This window comes from Salminus brasiliensis, chromosome 7 (assembly GCF_030463535.1).
Source record: "Salminus brasiliensis chromosome 7, fSalBra1.hap2, whole genome shotgun sequence".
Classification (NCBI taxonomy): Eukaryota; Metazoa; Chordata; class Actinopteri; order Characiformes; family Bryconidae; genus Salminus; species Salminus brasiliensis.
This window is the reverse complement of record NC_132884.1, coordinates 39036546-39056757: the sequence shown is the minus strand read 5'-3', so window position 1 is coordinate 39056757 and position 20212 is coordinate 39036546. Positions and strand designations below refer to the sequence as shown.

Below are 20212 nucleotides of genomic sequence, written 5' to 3'. Positions count from 1 at the left end.
CCGACTGTAAGGGCCTTGTTGCTTTGGTGCCTGCTTGACCATGGCTGGGGAACATCGAAATCATGTTCTTGTCATGGACGGCTCACACAGACACACACACACACACACACACACTACCAATAACAGGCCATTTCTCAGCAGGCCTTTGTGCAGCTCAGGGCTGCCCAAAGTGTGGCCCATGGGGCAAAGCTGGTCTGTAAGCATAACTGACGTACCAGAAAGTTAAATCAAGCGTGCCCCTCACCCACACACTGGTCATTTTGGAGCATTTCTATTGGTCCGTTCATCATGAAATGTGGACAATATGTAAAGAACACCTGCCAGATTCACATTATGTCAAAAAGTGAAAAACATCTCAGTCAAATCTTATATAATGTATTTCTTATTTTGCTGACAAAAGTATTGGGACACCTGCTCATTCACTGTTTCTTCTGAAATCAAGGGCATTAAAAAGAGCTGATCCAGCTTTTGTTGGAGTAACTGTCTCTATTGTCCAGGGAAGAAGGATTTCTACTAGATTTTGGAGGAGCATTGCTGTGAGGATTTGATTGCATTCAGCGACAAGAACATTAGGGAGGTCTATAGGGAGCCATTTCAGTCACAGCCATGGTGTGAACGATCACAGGTCATGGCCGATCACGCTGAAACCTGGTCAATTGCTCGGTATACCTCTAACTGTGTGTGTATATATATATATATATATATATATATATATATATACACACACACACACACACACACATATATATGTGTATATGTGGACAATAGGGATACACCGATCCGGCTTGTTCAGTTACGATAACGATACATAAACTTTGCATATCGGCTCGAAAACAGCCCGATACCATTGCTGTATTAATATACCTTATACCTCACCATGTGAAAGAGACTTCAGGCATCAGGATTGACTTAATTACTTTATATAACAAATTAATACACAGATATAATCATACTAAATTGCCATTTGTCATTTATTTATTTGCACATTAAGTGCCGTCTCACACCAACAAATTAAAGTAAAAGGATCGGTTCCATGGATCAGCCTAATTATCCGATACCCGATCCAGTTAATTTTGTTAATATCATGACCGATATCCGATCCTAATATCGGATCGGTGCATCCCTAGTGGACAGTGCACCTCGAGTCCAGTCACGCTCTCCAGTGGACTGACTGGAGGAATGTGAGGGTGAAATGGCCAGTGAGCGCTCCGTCTGCACAAACAGAATGGCACAGATGAGGTGCTGCTGTGCAAACACCAATACTGTGGTTTTCCTGTCACATGCATCCTGCATATGCATGCGTCTGAGAGAGCGAGGGGAAGGGAGGGGTGGGTGGCTGCTCTTTCACGCCGTACTTCTGAACGGGCCTCGTCAATGAGAATGACTGTTATTGGTCAGTGTGATACTCAGTGAGGAAAAATTAGGCGGACGGCCAAACACACACCCTCACCCTCACACACACACACACACACACACACACACATTACACTCTGCTGTGCTACGGCTGTACTCGCTTTCATCTGCTGAACTAGACTCTAGCTTGTTTCTGCAGCAGGAGAAGCTTAAACGATGAGCTCTCTCACAGCACAGGCATCCAATCCTGGTGTTTTTTACACAGAAAAGATGCTTTAAAGAGCTTATTTAATAAAACCCTGATTATTATAAGTATTATATTATACTTCTGTAATGAAGGCATCTGTAAACACTGTTAGAGGAGTCAGAGCGTGCCGATCCCTCTGCAGTCCATATATGGAAACTAAGCTGTGAAAAACAGGCTGTTTTGAATCTGCTGTTTTTGTGATGTCACCAAAACCGAAGCTTTTACATACAGTCGAGCATAAAAATGTGGAAGTCCTGTTTCATCCACACGCATTGTTGATTTTCTATATGAAAATAAGTCAAATCATTTAAATAAAAAATTAAATAAAAAATCTTTTTTTCTGTTTTTTGGCTGAATTTCATAAATTGGACAAGTGCCAAATAATAATTAACTATAATTAACTAAATGTGCCATAATCTTTGCACATGCCGAATTCCATGCTAGCGCTTTTCCAATATATTAAATAATGCGAGTCAGCAGTAATCGTGCTGTAAACCCATCAGAAGTGTGTCTCTGTAGTGGATGTGACCTTAATTAACGACCTTAAACCATCAACAATACATGGGGTTTGAGGAGGGTGTCCAAACTTTTGCATACAACTGTATTTTTGACTATTAAGCCCCGCCCACTCATACTAAAAATGTTAGATATGGACCCTTTAATGTGAATGAACGTCATGCAGGTGGTCAAGAGCATGTGTATGTGTGTGTAAGCTGGACTTCAGGCCCCGCCCACTCACACTGAAGCCAATCAGAGCAGAGCTCATTTACATATCTGTTTTAAAGGAACAGTAACAAACATCTCGTTTTGATTTCTTTTTTTTCTTTTTCTTTTTTTTTTTGGGGGGGGGGGGTGTCACCAAAACACAAAGTTATATAGCCTACAGTAGTTTAGGCCCGCCCAATCACAACGAAGCCAATCAGAGCAGAGCTCATTTACATATCAGTTTTAAAGGGACAGTTACAAACGGCTCATTTTGAAATCTACTTTTTGTGATGTCACAAAAGCACAAGTCATTTACATACATCCAACCATTCAGCCTACAGTAGTTCAGACCCAGCCAATCAGAGCAGAGCTCATTTACATACCAACTTCAAAGGCACAGTATCAAACAGCTTGTTTTGAAGTCACTGTTTCTTTTAATGTGACAAAAATCGAATAATTTACATAGATACATTAACCCCTTCAGCTCCCAGCAGTTCGATGCTGCTGAAGCCAATCAGAGCAGAGCAGAGCAGAGCTCATTTACATATCAGTTTGAAAAAAGGCACAGTAACATGAGGCTTTGATGTTTGGGTGTTGTTTAATGTGACATACTAATAATACATTAACCCTTCAGCTGACAGCAGATTGATGCTCAAGCCAATCAGAACTAAGCTCATTTACATATCGAATCTTAAAGGCCGTCCCAAAACTGGACCCCTGGGTTTGGGTATGGGCCCTTTAATGTGAATGAACGTCATGCAGGTGGTCAAGCGTGCGTGCATATGTGAGTGCGTGCATATGTGTGTGCGTGCGTGCGTGCATATGTGTGTGCGTGCATATGTGCGTGCAGCCAGGCTGCTGTCACTCACCCAGCAGGAGCAGCTTCACCTCTCGCGCCGCTTTCTCTCCATCCTCGCGCAGGTTCTTGTCGATCATTTTCGACCTCTCCGCGGCCGCCTTGTCCTCGGCGCTCACCGTGCAGCCCATCGTCACCGAGCAGGAGCCTGCTTACCCTCCCTCGAGCCAGAAGACACGCGCAGATGTACCGGGAGAAACCCCAAACACGCGCAACAACACCGAAACGCACGCACGCGCGCTCGCTCGCTCGCGGCGTGGTGACGACAATATCACACAAGTTTCACGCGTGAGCTCGCTCGCGGTGCTCCATCAATCGATTGGCAGCGAGTGAGTGTGTGTGTGAGTGTGTGTGCGCGCGCACACTCAAAGTTGCCGCGAGGCGATTCCGCACTGATCAATACGCTTTATCAGCAGCCCGCGCGCCCCGGCGAGTGTCACTAATCCACTGACAGCCACATCCAGATGTTGGAGAGAGAGAGAGAGTGTGTGTGTGTGTGTGTGTGCGCGCGTGCCTCTCACTCACACGTCCACTCGCATACAAACACACGCGATGCGCGCGCGCTCGAGCTCAGACGGTCTCGGGCATCGACGTGACCGCGCGCAGAGAGAGATCAGCCACGAGAGCGGAGGAGAGCGGAGCACTCGCTAAACGCACGGCATCGTAATCCAAACGTGCCCCCTGTAGAACAGCCCTCCGAGCCCACCAGCCCACCAGCTCCGCACTGCCACGCCCGCAGCGCCTCGCAACTTCTGCGGAATAAACAGCGCGAGACTCCGGAGCGCCTCGCCTGGACCCTCCTACCGCTCATCCACACCCGCGCCGCCTGCTGGCGGACCGAGGGAACTGCAGCCAGCTACTCCTACACACTCGGTCGTTGCCCAGTTTAAAGGGGAAATCCACCCACGTGTTAAAAGTGCAGAAGCTGAAATTTTGGCACGATGTAAACTAAAGGCATTTGGATGGTTTGATGGGAGGGGTGAACTTAACGAGCCAGATTTTGCTCGCAAGATTTGCTCTAAAGATTGCTCGAGACATTTTTTACAGAAATATTTCATTTCAAGCCTCGTATCTCCAAAAGACAATGCTAAGAAAATGCTTTCTTGACTTTAAATAGAAGTCAACGTAGAATTATTTAAATCTGTGTCATTTGGGAGCATTTCTATTGGTCCATTTATCATGAATTAGAGCATTTCTATTGGTCCATTTATCATGAATTAGAGCATTTCTATTGGTCTATTTATCATGAATTAGAGCATTTCTATTGGTCCATTTATCATGAATTAGAGCATTTCTATTGGTCCATTTATCATGAATTAGAGCATTTCTATTGGTCCATTTTTCATGAATTAGAGCATTTCTATTGGTCCATTTATCATAAATTAGAGCATTTCTATTGGTCCATTTATCATGAATTAGAGCATTTCTATTGGTCCATTTATCATGAATTAGAGCATTTCTATTGGTCCATTTATCATGAATTAGAGCATTTCTATTGGTCCATTTATCATGAATTAGAGCATTTCTATTGGTTCTATTATTATAATTCATGATTTTGACACAATGTAAAGAAAACAACAGCCAAATTAAAATGATGTCCAAAATGTAAAAACAGCAAATACAGAAAAATGATGTTTATGAGTGATAGAAGCGACCTAATATTATTATTATTATTATTATTATTATTATTATTATTATTTGTCTTTTTAAAAGACTCGTGGCATTGCTACAGAGGTACAGATATGGGTATTTTTTTAAACTCAGCATTACATATAAAGCAGAAGACAATAGTGTAGGCCTGAAAGGAAAATAAAGTGGCTATATCTGTAGTGTGGTCAAGGCAAGGCCTGGGACTGTTCACCACCACTGTGAAGAAATAACAGTGAACCATGTTGCACCACATCCCCTTTGTTTACATCCCAGCGACAGGAAAAACACTGCACCTGTAACCTGTGTGTTTAGATTGAGGAATAAAACGTTTGATGCACTTTAACAGATTCAGAAACTCCTTTTATCCATCTTTTCATGTTTCCATAGCAACGACATCTGTGAAATTGTTTATAGAAAAGAAACAGATGTTTCTCAGATTCACCCTGAAGACTGTTTTAATAAACAATCACAGCTTTTTTCCATCATCAGTGTGTTTGAGTACTCAGTTCTGCGCAGAACTCCGTGTTAGAGGCTGTAATAGAGCATCATACTTCAGCCAGGCTAAAGTACGGCCTCTGTGCTTTTCGGCTGCGACAGGAGAAGTCCATTTATCCTCACATTAATTTAAAACACTATTTTACACATCATTGCACAGATTAATCAGAAATGTACTATATATTACATTACATATATATGTACTATATACACATATATACAAAATATTATATAATAAATATTTTATTGACAATATTATGCTGACATTTGCTCTTCGGCTCTATGCCAGTAATCAATGAAGGCCTGTTTTCAGCATATTTAATTGCATGCAGATATTTGTATGCATTTAGGTGGAAAAGCTGAATTGTGTTTTGCAGATTGTTGAACAACAGTTGTAGCGAACACTTCTGCATTGATTTTATTTATTTTAAGTTATTAACTGGGTGTGTCAGTCAAAATATGTACTTTATGTAATATGTAACTACTTCAGGAATCAAATACTGAGAAATTGATTAATATTGATCACAATAATCAATAAATACTGAGGAATTACTGTAATACTATACAGGCACACTTCATAATGGTAACTATTATTAATAAAGGTAACCAGTAATAATAAGGTGCTCAGTGGAATTCACCCAAATCGCCAAAGAGACTTAAAAAAAGTGAATCGTTGGCGCCCCCTGGTGTTCGTAAATGTTTTGTAATTAGAAATGTTGGTCTGGACCTGCCTGTAAAAGAACACCAACATTACATACATTTACAACTGCAGACTGTAATTCCTACAGTGACAGTGGAAGCCAAGAGAAAATAGTAATAAATAAATAAGATCTGGACCAAAATAAATAAATACTAATATATATATATATATATGGGAGACAAAAAAAATCCACAGATACAGATTTAAAAACAAATATATATTTTCCTTTATTGCCAAACTAATCCAGTCCTGCTATTTACACTATACAAGCTAGATGCGAACATTAGATACGCAGGGTTAACACTTATATACATCACGGCGTTTACCAACAGCAGTAGCACAAAATAAATCATGAACAGTTTTAAGAGAAATCATGTAAGAGGAATTGTGCAGTAGTCTGAAAGAGAAAGCAGCTCCCTAAGAAAATACAGAAGCAGCAATTTTGTCTCAACTGCATATAAATTGATTTGAGTTAATTTGACGACCTTGGCGACCCTCGGGCCTGATGAACGTGAATGAAAAGACAGCGGCTGTAAAATAATCAGTTTGAAAGTGAAACTACAGCGATTTAAGATCCAGTGAACTGAATTACAATAAAAGATTTAAAATTGATTAAAATTCTTAAATAGAAAGATAATATAATCAGTATAGCTTCATTAGCACTACTGGGTAAATCAAATAGGTAGTCTTTTCATGATTTGTATAGTTACACCAACATTTTCAATACTAAAACTGTGCAAATACTGTAAAATACTGTGCATTAAAATTGTATATATAATTTTAAAAAGCATACAGACGTTCGTGTACATGGTTAACTGTCTAACGAGTATGAATGATGGTGAGGACTGCTAATTTGATTCTTGGACACCTGGATCTGGAAGTAGTCTTTAATCTCTACTGCTTTCACATTCAGGAGGAATATTCTAGTTCAGTGCTTAAAATTTCATCTCAAATCTTACAGTAATGGGCTCGGGTTTTTAGTGTGGGCCAAGGTTAGCTAGGTAGCTAGCCAGCCATCTTGGGCCAATGCTGGACGTTCCCATTCTCTAGTACTCTTTATTATGATAGTTCCATCTCCACACAGGATCCCCATACAGGATCCCCCCCACAAAGGATCTTCCCACAAAGGATCCCCATACAGGATCCCCACACAGGATCCCCCCCACAAAGGATCCCCCCACAGGATCTCCCCACAAAGGATCCCCATACAGGATCCCCATACAGGATCCCCCCACAAAGGATCCCCACACAGGATCCCCACACAGAATCTCCCCACAAAGGATCCCCATACAGGATCCCCACACAGAATCTCCCCACAAAGGATCCCCATACAGGATCCCCACACAGGATCCCCCCACAAAGGATCCCCCCACAGGATCTCCCCACAAAGGATCCCCATACAGGATCCCCCCACAAAGGATCCCCATACAGGATCCCCACACAGAATCTCCCCACAAAGGATCCCCATACAGGATCCCCACACAGAATCTCCCCACAAAGGATCCCCATACAGGATCCCCACACAGCACATTTCTTGTGTAAGTGTTAAAATGTGTTCAGGGTTTTAGAAAGTACAGCATGGTTTTCTGAAACGTAGCTAGCTAGTGCTAGCGCTCCAGCATGGTTTTCTGAAACGTAGCTAGCTAGTGCTAGCGCTCCAGCATGGTTTTCTGAAAAGTAGCTAGCTAGTGCTAGCGCTCCAGCATGGTTTTCTGAAACGTAGCTAGCTAGTGCTAGCGCTCCAGCATGGTTTTCTGAAAAGTAGCTAGCTAGTGCTAGCGCTCCAGCATGGTTTTCTGAAACGTAGCTAGCTAGTGTTAGCGCTCCAGCATGGTTTTCTGAAAAGTAGCTAGCTAGTGCTAACGCTCCAGCATGGTTTTCTGAAAAGTAGCTAGCTAGTGCTAGCGCTCCAGCATGGTTTTCTGAAACGTAGCTAGCTAGTGTTAGCGCTCCAGCATGGTTTTCTGAAAAGTAGCTAGCTAGTGCTAACGCTCCAGCATGGTTTTCTGAAAAGTAGCTAGCTAGTGCTAGCGCTCCAGCATGGTTTTCTGAAAAGTAGCTAGCTAGTGCTAGCGCTCCAGCATGGTTTTCTGAAAAGTAGCTAGCTAGTGCTAGCGCTCCAGCATGGTTTTCTGAAACGTAGCTAGCTAGTGCTAGCGCTCCAGCATAGTTTTCTGAAAAGTAGCTAGCTAGTGCTAGCGCTCCAGCATGGTTTTCTGAAACGTAGCTAGCTAGTGCTAGCGCTCCAGCATAGTTTTCTGAAAAGTAGCTAGCTAGTGCTAGCGCTCCAGCATGGTTTTCTGAAACGTAGCTAGCTAGTGCTAGCGCTCCAGCATAGTTTTCTGAAAAGTAGCTAGCTAGTGCTAGCGCTCCAGCATAGTTTTCTGAAAAGTAGCTAGCTAGTGCTAGCGCTCCAGCATGGTTTTCTGAAACGTAGCTAGCTAGTGCTAGCGCTCCAGCATGGTTTTCTGAAAAGTAGCTAGCTAGTGCTAGCGCTCCAGCATGGTTTTCTGAAACGTAGCTAGCTAGTGCTAGCGCTCCAGCATGGTTTTCTGAAAAGTAGCTAGCTAGTGCTAACGCTCCAGCATGGTTTTCTGAAAAGTAGCTAGCTAGTGCTAGCGCTCCAGCATGGTTTTCTGAAACGTAGCTAGCTAGTGTTAGCGCTCCAGCATGGTTTTCTGAAAAGTAGCTAGCTAGTGCTAGCGCTCCAGCATGGTTTTCTGAAACGTAGCTAGCTAGTGCTAGCGCTCCAGCATAGTTTTCTGAAAAGTAGCTAGCTAGTGCTAGCGCTTCAGCATAGTTTTCTGAAATGTAGCTAGCTAGTGCTAGCGCTCCAGCATGGTTTTCTGAAACGTAGCTAGCTAGTGCTAGCGCTCCAGCATGGTTTTCTGAAACGTAGCTAGCTAGTGCTAGCGCTTCAGCATAGTTTTCTGAAACGTAGCTAGCTAGTGCTAGCGCTTCAGCATAGTTTTCTGAAATGTAGCTAGCTAGTGCTAGCGCTCCAGCATGGTTTTCTGAAACGTAGATAGCTAGTGCTAGCGCTCCAGCATGGTTTTCTGAAACGTGTGGGCTAAAGCTAAGCAAAAAAAAGCTAAGGTGGCCATTCTCTTCGATCCATCTGAAAGAAGAGATTAGATTTTGGAGGAGCAGATCTCGTATAAGCTCGATGTATAACTGACTTGTAAATGGAGCCGGCATTGAGCGACTTTAAAAACACTGAGTAAGTGAACAGCCATTTCTCCTCACTAATTGTAACTCACACCACTAATCCAGTCGTACACCACGTCGTTTAACAAGTACATTTTCAGATTACTTTACGCAAGTACCAAAAAGTATTCATTCACATTAAACACTAGAAAGCAGCACAGGTGCACCCAGGCAAGTGGTGAAGGTGGAGCGAGCAAGCTCCGAATAGAAATGAGTGGAAACACTGAAGGTTTGTCTACACCGACTGAAATACGTCTTCGGACTTATTCACACATTAAATTTCAGAGCTTTCTTTTAATATCAGTAAAATTCAGTTGTTGCAATGGAATCAACATCAGCTCAGAGGATCCTAGTTCATTCCAGAGACACTCGCTGGCTCAGACTTCTGTACAGTGGTGGCGACAAGAACCAGGGATCATAATGTCTACATCACAACTGTAGCCATTATTGACTATCCAAAACCACAAGCACATCTACATGAATCTACGGGATACCCTTGCTTAACCTGGTTGACTAACTTAGCTTATGACCACTTGAGCTTGAAGGTTTAGCTGGTCTACCAGTGTGACCATGCAACGACCAGTGACTAGCACGACCAAACTGGTTGACCAGCCTGATTAAGCCTGACCATGCAGGTCCACCAGTATGACCAGCTTGCTAATCATCAAAACTACACTCTAAACTGCTTCACCAGCTCTGACCATCTTGCTTTTTTTGGGGGGGGGGGGGCTGGATGACTAGCTTTCGTCCAGACAAGGTCAACTTCGACCATGTAAAAAAACCAGCTACCAGAAGTCGGTCATGAGGGGCTCCAAGTGGCTCAGGAGGTCTAATGTACTACCACTACGGCCTGGGTGTTGCGAGCTCGAATCCTGAGCCATGGTGCTCTGCCATCAGCAATTGGCCGTGCTCTCGCCAAGTAAGTAGCCGGCTCTTGATGCAACACTGGTTGGTGTGTAGGAGCTGGGGACCCAGCGTCCAGGCAATGCCGCATCGGAGGCGGTGGCTGGCTTTGCCTGTGTCAGTCCTTACCCTCCTAGTGTCTGGAGCATTGCTAGTGCTGGGGGTGGGCAACGACAAGTGGGTTAATTCGCAGTAGCTGGATTTTTCAGAAGGCTGTAACATTGATGATGGCAAATAAAGGATAAATCTGATTATCTGAACACTCTACATGTACCATGAATGTATTCTTAAAAATGTTTTAGGCCAAAATCTCAAATTTAATGATGTTAAAACAATATGCCAGACATCAGACAAATGCTTAATAACCATTTCAGGTAATAACAACAGCTGTTACTGTTGTGTTATTGCTTTGTAATTCAGGGGCATTGAACGGATTCTCTAAACCACCACTGTGAACAGCTCTGACATGACACGTTTCTCTAGAAAGATCATGTCACACCAAACATACTCTGACTGTTTTGTAACATCTTTAAGATATCTCGATTTTGAGACCTAAGATATTTATTATTTCGAAAATTCTGAAATTTGGAAAAATCTGTGGAATTCACCTACCTTAAAGCCACCGATGCTTTCACCAGATTTGACCATAAACATAGACTCACTTTATTTATGGATTTGAACATTTGAATATTTCACAGAGAACACGATCATATGGTTAAATACACTCTACACTCTCACGTGATTTAAAAACTCATCTAGTCAATTAAAAAAAAACATTATACACCTCAATAAATACATGTTAACTTATTGTTTATCTCAGTATGAACAAATCACTGCCGCCCCCTGCTGTGCGCACTGTAGAGGCAGGATGAACGTGTATATATTTATATATAGCCTACCTTATGATAAATAATCAATCAATCTCAAACTGCAGAGCGACAGCTTTGGCACATTGAAATACTACAGCGAAATTTACTCCACTACAGATCAACCCAACAGCGGGACCGACTACGGGATACTGGCAGTAGGTGTAATGGCTGGTTTGATCCACTGTGATGAACAGAGATGAGACTCGAGCACCACAGACCTGTTTCTCTGACAGCTACTGTAAAGTGTGTCCACTTGATTTGCCCAAACCATAAACGCTCAGGATAAGTGAATGCTGCCTTTGAGAGTGAAAGGCACTACAAATAAACTGACCAGTCTACCCGTTCAACAGCAGACCTAATAAAAAATAGAAATTGGGATCATTCTGTGCTTCTACTGTACAAAGTATTTGCTCTCAGTGTTACAAAACTGAAAAGAATATGACTGGCTTTCTACAGAACTAGCTGTAGATCAAGAGCACGCTTTGGCCTGAAAGCAAAGGGAGGAAGGATGAAGAAGAGGAGAGAAGAGTAGCTTGAGTCACCGCAGAGCTGTTGGACATGTTGGACAGGTGAGGTGAGATGCACTAGCCATCAGAAATGCTAATACTGAATCATCAGAGAACCACTCGACAATGGCACGACTGACACTATATGTCCAAATGTCTGTGGACACCTCTTATCCAAAGAATGCACCATTGCTGGCACAGATGTGCGAATAGAATAGGACTCTCTGGAGCAGATAACCTGAACCTAACCTGAACCCATTGGCATCATGCTGCCTAATGCCAGGCGTGGGCTAGAGGGGTATAAAGCCCGCCAGCATAAGAGCTGTGGAGCAGTGGTGGAATGAAAGAAGGTGCTCCATCTAGTACTTTTGGGATGAGTTGGGGAGGTGACCATCCCACATCCCTACTGGTTGCTGAATGCAATCAAATCCTCAAACTGTGCTCCTCCAAAATCTAGTAGAAAGCCTTCCTCCCCAGACAGTAGAGACAGTTACTCCAACAGAAGCAGGATCAACTCTTTTTTTAATGTCACTGACTGATTGAAGAAATAATGAATGAGAAGGTGTCCAAATACTTTTGTCCATATAGTGCATGTACCGTGTAGTTCTCTGGATGTTTCTTATCACTGGAGGGGTAGTGCATCCTCCTCACTAGAGGCTCCCAACCCAGTCCTCAAGAAGCTTCACGGGGTCCACATTTCATTCGATTCCAGCTTCCAATGTGCTGCTGGCCTGGTTCAGGTTAGTTTGCCGTTTTGTGAGCTGGCAGGATACCACTTTTTTGTTTCTGATACCAGTACTGATGTTGAAATCTTAAGCATCAGCCAATTTATTCATTTTTATATTCTTATTTCATGAAATTCTTAAGATCTAAATGTCTGCCACCATACTTAAACTACCCAATAGATTACAGTGTGATGGTTTTGGAAAGATACGTGACGGAATCGGTTCTGGTACCATCCATACCAATATGCCATCTCTAGCATTGACATTTATGGAATTTGACAGATGCTCTTGTGTAGAGCCACTTACTATTTTAGCCTTACTACAGCAGTAGATGAGGACTGTATTGTTGAGTATAGCTTCTCATAGGCTGGTGCAGCATTGCTACCTACTACACTATACCAAGCACACACTGGAAGCTGGAACTGGGCAAAAAATGTGCATCTCGAGGACCAGGCTGGGAAACTCTACACCATACTAAAACCAGATAATTAAAAAAAAGGAAAAACCAGACCCTCCATCCCAACTCCTGATATGTCCTCAACTCTTCCTTAACACACTCATCACATTAGAACACTCAGAGAGGTCAGAGATGGTCCCCTAGTGGCCACCTGCAGCATTGCTGCTCCCTGTTATCCAGTCGATGACGATAAAGCTCAGACTCATGATCATAAACAAAACACCCAATCCGGCGAAACAGGCAGCCTGAGAGAGAGACAGAGGAAGAGAGAGAGGGAGACTGGTGAGCTGGTTGACTCCAGTAGAGGCTGGTACTGTGGATTAGTCAAATTGTCAACAACACAGCAATACACATGCAACCAGGTGCCTTCAGGTATCAGCCTTCAGTTATCTCCTGCCTGTTGGGTCTGATAGCTTGTAAAAGCTTTATTTCATGATTGGCTACATCACTTGAAATCCACAAAGCAGGCCCAATGCATACAGAAGCTCATACTGAACATCCATAGGCAAGAGTACATCAGAGAAGAGATGCTCACCAGGATTTTGGGTGTAGAGCGCGTGGGCTCTTCATCTTTGGGAACGATGCGGATGTAAAAGACAGCAGGGAAGATGAAGATGAGGCAGGGAGCGGATGTGGCACCTGAAAGAGGAATTGCTTATTCAGTACTGATGTCCAGTGCCATATCTGTAGCCAGCACCTGGCTTAGCAGATCAAGAAACATTAGGAGGCAACCGAAACCATCTGTTCATATTGCTGAGATGTTTCTCATGGTTCAGCTTGGTCCAGCTCACACTGTGGCATTTAAATGGTAGGGAGGTCCAATCTTATCTGCAAGGGGTTGGTGTGGCTACAGGTTTTCAATCCAAACAGCCAGCAGCACACCTGATTGCACTTGTTTAATGAATTAGCCAGTCTTCAAACAACTGGTCACATGTGCTACAGATGCCTCCATGATGTGAGTGTGAATTTTACAGATGTTCTGCATTAGCTTCTGCATTATATTCAGTCGTCAAATCTTTTATAGCAACTACCTAGCAACCCCCTGGGACGTCATAGCATCTGCATTGCAACCACTAAATAAATCCATAGCAACCACCAAGCAATACTATAGCAATCATCTAGCAACCACCTAGCAAACTCATGGTAACCACTTAGCAACTCCACAGTAACCATCTGGTATACCATCGACCATATATGGCATTTAAATGTAATATTGATGATGTTTTTGATGATGATAATGATTATTATTATTATTATTATTATTATTATTATTATAAGAAGTGATAACTCTTGACGGTACACCAGTGTCCATATGCTGGCGGACACCCCTTGCATTCGGCTACTTTAGGCTGCACTCATTGCTGTCACAGATGTGCAAATGCACACACACAGCTTGTCTAGTCCCTGTAGAGAAGTACTGCCAATAGAATAGGACTCTCTGGAGCAGATCAACATGAACCTATTGGCATCATGCTGCCTAAGGCCATGCGTGAGCTAGAGGGGTTTTAATAGGGCAAGACAGGTCACATTCACACTTGAGAATGATGAGAACAACTGATTTCAATTATAATTATTTAAAGTCAAATTTAAAGTAATTATGTTAGGTGTAGAATTTTATTTTAGATAAGATAATGTATTAATCCTATAGTGGGAAAATCCACACTGTTCAATGAAAATGTTCAATGAAGCTACGGTAAAACACTAATATAAGCATATGTAATAACCTAAAAAGGCATGAAATATTTTTTTAAATGCTATTATATATAGTCCTGTATTTTGTAAAATAATCCCACCAAAATTTATTTTAGTATATAATTAATATTATTATTTTTTATGGTCCACTGAAGTTCAGAATTAAAATAAAGGAACCCAATGAATGGACCTCATTGCAAAAAAACTGAAAGTTGTAAATGTACATATGGCATTAGACTGCATAGACAGTAAGACATCCATTTAAATGGAAGTCAAACATAATTCAGTGTGCTGATGAGAAAAGACTGGCGCAACATTGTACTGGCTACCCCCAGTCCAACGATCTTTTTTTTACTATTTCAGGAAAACTTCACAGGACCATCACGGGACGAGCACTCCCTAAAAGCGGTCTTTTGCACCCTTACTCAGGGCTCGTTCTTAGAGCGATTGGAGGGAAAATATTGACAGAGCATCTGCTTTATCGGTTTCAAAACAAGGAGTGGTTACGTTCAAAGTGCTTCTCAAGGCCAGAGACAGAGGCCACATCAGTGTCAACAGACCACCCACATGCACTGAGTGAGGTTTAACAAGCATATAATGCAGCAGGAAATCATAGGGGCATAAATGGTAAAACTGGCATCGTTAGTACTCTTTTGGCACTTATGTACTGCCAGTCATGTTTACCTAATATTTCCTGGACCACACAGGAACTACTGTACCTTGTGGACTTCACACTCCATCATCCGACTAACAGTAAATCTAATATTCTAAAAAAAAAAAAAAATTACATTTAAATTAAAATAACTATGTTGTAAAAATAAGATCTGCAAGTGTGAAGAACATTTTTGAACTTCCACACAGGGCTCAGAGTAGCTCAGCACTGCCACCATGGCCCGGGGGTCGCAAGTTTGAATCCTGAGCTATACCACTTTGTCATCAGCATCTGGAGTCAGAGAGAGCACAACTGGTCGTGGGCTTTCTGGGTGGGTAGATGGCGCTCTCTCCCGTTATCACTCTTAAGCGATGTTGGTCGGCACAGGCGTCTGTTGGTTTTGGCTCAAAAAAGGGACACAGTGCTTTCAGTGTAATTAACTTTTTCACAATTATCACAAATCATGCTTTGAGCGCCCCCTCATGGACAGCGGCAGAGGCATCTGTTGGTGCAGCGGACCTGGCTCAGAGGGGGACACGGCGCTTTCCTCTGAGCACCTCGGCTTCCCCGCAATGCTGCAATGTTGGCAGTTTGAAAAGAGGCGGTGGCTGGCTTCACATGTATTAGAGAAGACATGTGTTAAGGCCTTACCCTCCTAGTTTCGGTAGCACTGCTAGTGCTAGTGGGAGCTACGAACGGGTGGGTTAAATGGCGGTGTACAGTATGTGAGTGTAAGTGTGTGTGTACTGTAAATAACTGTGATGTCTGACCGTTTTAATTCAGTGTACCAGGAGTCATTCACCGTCACTTGATGTTATTATCGTAAATACAAATCGTGCTTTAAGCGCCCCCTCGTGGACAGCTGTCCCTATGCATTTGTTGAGAAGCTGAGAGATACAGAAGCATGTGAACTGAGGTATGGACAGAGTGTGGGTCTGCAAGCACTCACCAATGACCCCAAAGATACCCAGGATGTTCGGGGCGAAGATAACAAGCATGCAGATGAGGGTGAGGAGGGTGACTGCAATGCCAATGTGACGAAGCCAGTTGAAGGTCTTATTGGGGAAGATCATCTGCTGGATGGCTCTGCGCACCTGAGTATTCATAAAAAGGAACAGGGGAGGGGAACTGTTTAGATAAAACTGCATAATAATAATAATAATAATAATAATAATAATCTTTAACTGAAGGCCTTTCACAAGTTCTAGCCCAGTTCTGGCCCAGCTAAACTACAGATTTTTATTTGGTAAAAAAAAAAAAAAACACCAACATTAGAATTAATACAAATAAAAATACGCTGGGATTATTATGTGACTGTATACCCATAACGATATTTAATTTTTTTTAGAATTAGGCTTTACTGTCCAGGTATGTTGGTTTAACAGTGGTTTACAGCAATATTTTAATTTGAATAGTCATATTATTAAACACCTGGATGTTTCATCTTCATGTGATCAATACTGAGTGATTAGTTTAATCTACCTAAACACCTACAACTGAAGAAATGTCTTTAATCATCATTTATAAAATTGAATTTATAGAAATGTAATTTTCCTGTGAGGAAAAAGTTTACACACCCCCACACACATTTATTACTCCTTCAAATGTGAAGAATCAGAACCAGCTGCAGATGATCAGAACATGGTTGAAGAGGATTATTCTGGAGGAGTCTGTCTTATTTAAACCTCAGACGTTTAGTCTGGTCTGCTCTTGATGGTTGAAGTGAGTGGTGAAGAAGATCACCACCATGGCCAGATCCAGAGAGCTCTCTGAGGCCTTCAGAAAGAAGGTTGTAGATGCAGATGTTTACTGTCCACAAAATCATTAACAAGAGCAACAACTGACCAACATGGCAGAGTCAAGACATCCCATCAAGTTCAGCCCAGAAGTAGACCTAAATGTCCTCTCTTACCACAGCAGATGTTACAGTACAGCATCTACCATCACAAAGAGACTAAACCAGTCGGATTTTTATGGGAGTGTGCAAGTAGGAAATCCTTGTTGTCAAAAAAGGCATCAGGGCAAGACCAAGGTTTGCTGGACAACACCTAGGCCTGGACCAGCACTTCTTGAAAAATGTGCTTTGGATAGATCAATCTGGGTAGGATTATCTGGGTAGAAATCGTCATAATTGAATGGGGTGTCTGTCCTATTATTTTCCCATCAATCAATCAGTCCTTCATGAACAATAAATCAGAGGTGAACTTCTGGTGGAACTGAGCAAATCCATTCAGTGTCTGGAGGTCCCAGAGTGCTGCAAACTCACCGGGAACAGGACGATTGGCACGGTCAGCGTGACCGCCGTGAGCACAGCCAGTCGCACACAGAGGATCAAGGTGTCGTAGGGGTCGATTCTGCTGTAGGTGTGCAGCAGCTCAGACTCCACTTTTTCTAAAATGAGAAAAAAACAATGAACATTTCATTCGTTTGTCATGAGCAGAGGCGGCCGACTGTCCCTTATTCTTAGCAAAATTAGCATTGGTAAGAAGACATGGTTGTTTACAAAGTGCACAGGTCAGAGATGGTCAATCATAGCTCACCTTTAAAGGTCAGGTACCCAAAAAGGGCGGCCAGGAAGTACATGGTGTACATAATTAAAATGGAGAGATTTGAGACTTGCTGCATTTTCTTCTGAGAGGCACTGCAATCAGACAGAGGCATCACAGTTATACACAGTACACACACACACACACACACACACACACACACACAGCCACATACACAGAAACATACTGTATACCACCGCTCGGAACTTCCAGAATCTGGAAAAGCAAGACATTTTCAGATTTGCCGATTCCCTGAACCAGTTTAGGAAGTAACACTGTTCGGTGTGAGAGAAAATATGCCCCCTTCTAACATTACTTTCATATGGCTCCTTTGGTTTATATGGAGATTACCCTTTGTCTGTTGGCCTGAAGTGGTGTTTGGTACCTTTGAATATGGTCATTCAATTAACCCTCAAAAGGTGACAACAATCAAGTGGTCATACCGATAACCTTTGTTGTGTGATGATCATCAACCCCCCTCACCCCACCTACTACCCTTCTTCACCCTCACCATCATCCCCCACATACCCTCCTTAAATTCCTCTTAATCATCATCCTTTCCCCTCCCACAGATCCCAATGTATATAAGGTCTTCTCGAAATATACCTAATCAGACTGGATTTGTTTGAACTGGATTTGTTTAGACTGGATTAGTTTAGACTGGATTAGTTTAGACTGGATTCAATTAGACTGGATTAGTTTAGAATGTCCGTGATCAACTAAACTGTGCCCATGTATGATTTTCTGTCTGCATGTGAATAAACTCCATCACTAAAGATCCAGTCTCCTGAATCTGACTCCTGAATCTGACTCCTGAATCTGACTCCTGAATCTGACTCCTGTATGCCAGATTTCTAATAGGTGAGTCCAGAAGCTGATCAGAGCTGCAGCTGGTTCTGGAGTGTCTGAGGTCAAATCCTGCAATGAAATCACTGTAAGCAGATCACATAGATTACACAGCGCTCACAGGGGAACAGTAGGAGACGATTACATTGTTAATTTAACTTCCAAGTTTTCCTAACCTCACGCTATAAACAGACTGCTTCTCCCACACTATAGATCAGACTGGAGTTTCTATAGTGTATGTGTGTGTATTAGCATTAGCCTCCACTCGGTTCTGAATGGGTTCTTCAGTGCTGGTTTATAAACGGAGAAAGGCAAGCGAGCGGTTCTCCGGTTCTCCCGCTGGTAAAACAGAGCATTTCAGTGAGTTTTATAAAGGACCAGATATTATGGTCTGTTTTTAGGTTTCTCTGTAAAATAGCTCCACACTGCAGAAGCTCCACTCCTTTATTTACCTTCTGAGAACGTCCACACTGCTGCCGGCTGGGGATAATGTTCGTTAATGGAAGCATAAGGACATCAGATAGCGCTCTAAACACTGTAGTTAAGACAAAGACGCAAAACTGGAATTAAAATAGCCAGTACCCGATCCATTAAAATATGCTTGGATCAGCCTCAATCCTGAGCCACATGATCGGGATCTACTGTCCTTCCTTTCTCTAACTTTTCTCCTTTTTGTCTTACTTTCTTTACTTTTACTATTTTTTCCTTAAATCTAATTTTTTACCCATTTTCTTCTTTCTAAAGTTTTCCTCACAAACCTTTGTATAGCATATCCATTACAAAAATTACTATTAAATATCATTTGTAATAAAACACATTTTCTTTCTCTAATAACAGCAAATTATTAATCATCTACAGTAGCACTTTGTGTGTAAATCTCACTCCCAGCTTGCCACTCCCCTTTCATGCCAGAGTAAACTGTTAAGTGTGTCTCAAACTCACTTGCGCAGCTCAGTGTAGATGGGCAGAACTTCAGGGTGACATACGAAGGCGAAGGCCAGAATAGGGATGGTGTACGCAGTCTTTGAAAAACAGTAAAAACAACAAAAATGAATGAAATAAAAAAACACCACTGTTTAGTTACTGCTGTGAGTGAGCTACGACTGCAGCATTCAGTACCTGTGAGTTGATGGTGAACATACGAGGAGTGCAGTGGTCATCATCCACCAAGTGCCCATTATCATAGCTGTGCACATGGTCAGTGAACGCTGAGGCATTTGAGTGCAGGTGTGCCGTGGTGCTGTTGGCGGAGAACTCTTCAAATGGACAGGGGATCTGGAACTTCTTATAGATGACCTGAGAGGAAGGAAGGAGGGGATAAAGGAAAGAGTCTTTGACAGCAATAGAAATATCACATCAGGTCTTACTGCTGAAGGCATTTGCTTTTTGTACATTTATTGAGCTGACTCAATTCCCGGTCTGGGTGACTATGCTGCGCTACACCAATAAGAGTTCTTGGGCAAGACTCCTAACACTACACTGACCCACCTCTGTAATACAGGTAACCTTGTAAGTCGCTCTGGATAAGAGCGTCAGCTAAATGCCAATGTAAATGTAATGTAAATGATATGATTTGGATATAACTGTGCATCACTGTATAATAAATGTAAAAAATGAAAATATATTTTAGTTTTTGTTCAATATTTTAAGGTTTGTGAGACAAAACAAGAAGTTTACTACATAAAAAAGCAATAAACAGGAATATACAGTAGTTTACTATAAATTATAGTAATTTCATGTCACGTCAACTGCTATGAGATTTGAGATTTGATCCCCTCAAATGTGATGCAAGCCTTATAAACA

General features: G+C 42.3%; 2 protein-coding genes across 3 annotated transcripts in view; both read right to left on the bottom strand.

Moving 5' to 3' along the window:
- gnai2b (guanine nucleotide binding protein (G protein), alpha inhibiting activity polypeptide 2b) overlaps positions 1-3956 on the bottom strand; it is a 96977-nt gene extending 93021 nt beyond the window's left edge. Inside the window, exon 1 of the mRNA XM_072684885.1 lies at positions 3175-3956. Coding sequence (XP_072540986.1) covers positions 3175-3292 — 118 coding nt within the window. The 5' untranslated portion in view covers positions 3293-3956. The remainder of the gene's footprint in view (positions 1-3174) is intronic.
- Positions 3957-12813: 8857 nt separating this feature from the next.
- The window catches only part of slc38a3b (solute carrier family 38 member 3b), a 23487-nt gene continuing 16088 nt past the window's right edge, over positions 12814-20212 (bottom strand). For both annotated transcript variants that reach the window (XM_072683189.1, XM_072683190.1), the window contains 7 exons: positions 19529-19705; positions 19352-19431; positions 17558-17658; positions 17284-17408; positions 15967-16111; positions 13209-13312; positions 12814-12918 (listed from right to left, as the gene is read on the bottom strand). In XM_072683189.1, the coding sequence (XP_072539290.1) occupies positions 12814-12918; positions 13209-13312; positions 15967-16111; positions 17284-17408; positions 17558-17658; positions 19352-19431; positions 19529-19705 (837 nt within the window). The remainder of the gene's footprint in view (positions 12919-13208; positions 13313-15966; positions 16112-17283; positions 17409-17557; positions 17659-19351; positions 19432-19528; positions 19706-20212) is intronic.